Source organism: Carlito syrichta, unplaced genomic scaffold (assembly GCF_000164805.1).
Source record: "Carlito syrichta isolate Samal-C Ts95f unplaced genomic scaffold, Tarsius_syrichta-2.0.1 Scaffold154057, whole genome shotgun sequence".
NCBI classification, from domain to species: domain Eukaryota; kingdom Metazoa; phylum Chordata; class Mammalia; order Primates; family Tarsiidae; genus Carlito; species Carlito syrichta.
This window is the reverse complement of record NW_007098153.1, coordinates 7022-7774: the sequence shown is the minus strand read 5'-3', so window position 1 is coordinate 7774 and position 753 is coordinate 7022. Positions and strand designations below refer to the sequence as shown.

Sequence of the window (753 nt, the reverse complement as noted above, 5' to 3'; positions counted from 1 at the left end):
CTGGGAGCTGGGACCTCAAGATGGGTCAGGGCCCCTGTCCTCAAGGGTGCCCGGCTGCCAGGGGCACCAGAGGCTGCCTCAATAGCTGGCTTCAACCAGAAGGACCCTTTGCCTCCACTGAGAGGGGAACGCCAGGGACCCCTCCTCCAAAACTGGTCGCAGGGCCCCTCCCCCGTTTCTTGACCAGCCGCACCCCAACCAAAAGTGCCCGGGTGGGGGTGGGGGTGGGGGCCAGGCAGGAGCGGACACACCACCAAGGAATGTGCCGCAAGGAATGGATTTGCTGAGAAAGGGGGAGAGGAAATAAAACCAAAACCATGATAAAATAAGCAACAACAGTGATGGGGATGGGGTGATGATGAGAAAAACCGCAACAAAAGAAAGAAAGGCGCCTTCCGGAAAAGTCCCCGCCTGGTTACCTACCGTCCACTCTTCCACTGCTAACTGACAAGACTTTCTTACGAGGGAGGGAGCGGCCAAGTTACAAGGCCAGGCCGCAGTCTCGGCGGGTCTCCGGACGCGAGCGGCCCCGGGCAGGCACGCGTGAGGAGGAGTCCGGGGAGACCCCCGGCTGAGCTGCCCGACTGCCACCTACCCTTGCGCCCAGCCCGGGGCGCCTGCAGCCCCCGGGAAACGCCTGGCCCTGAGTCTGTGCTGCCCCGTCCGGGGCCACGCGCATGCCCCCTGCCCCCGCGCACTGTCCTGGGTGGCCCCGAGGGTCACGTGGCTGGGTCGGAGACGCCTCCGCCCCCT

General features: G+C 64.7%; 1 protein-coding gene across 1 annotated transcript in view; it reads right to left on the bottom strand.

Moving 5' to 3' along the window:
- Positions 1-595: 595 nt before the first annotated feature.
- LOC103252276 (receptor-type tyrosine-protein phosphatase S-like) overlaps positions 596-753 on the bottom strand; it is a gene marked incomplete at both ends in the record, with an annotated part of 2509 nt that continues 2351 nt past the window's right edge. The window contains one exon of the mRNA XM_021709020.1: positions 596-702. Coding sequence (XP_021564695.1) covers positions 596-702 — 107 coding nt within the window. The remainder of the gene's footprint in view (positions 703-753) is intronic.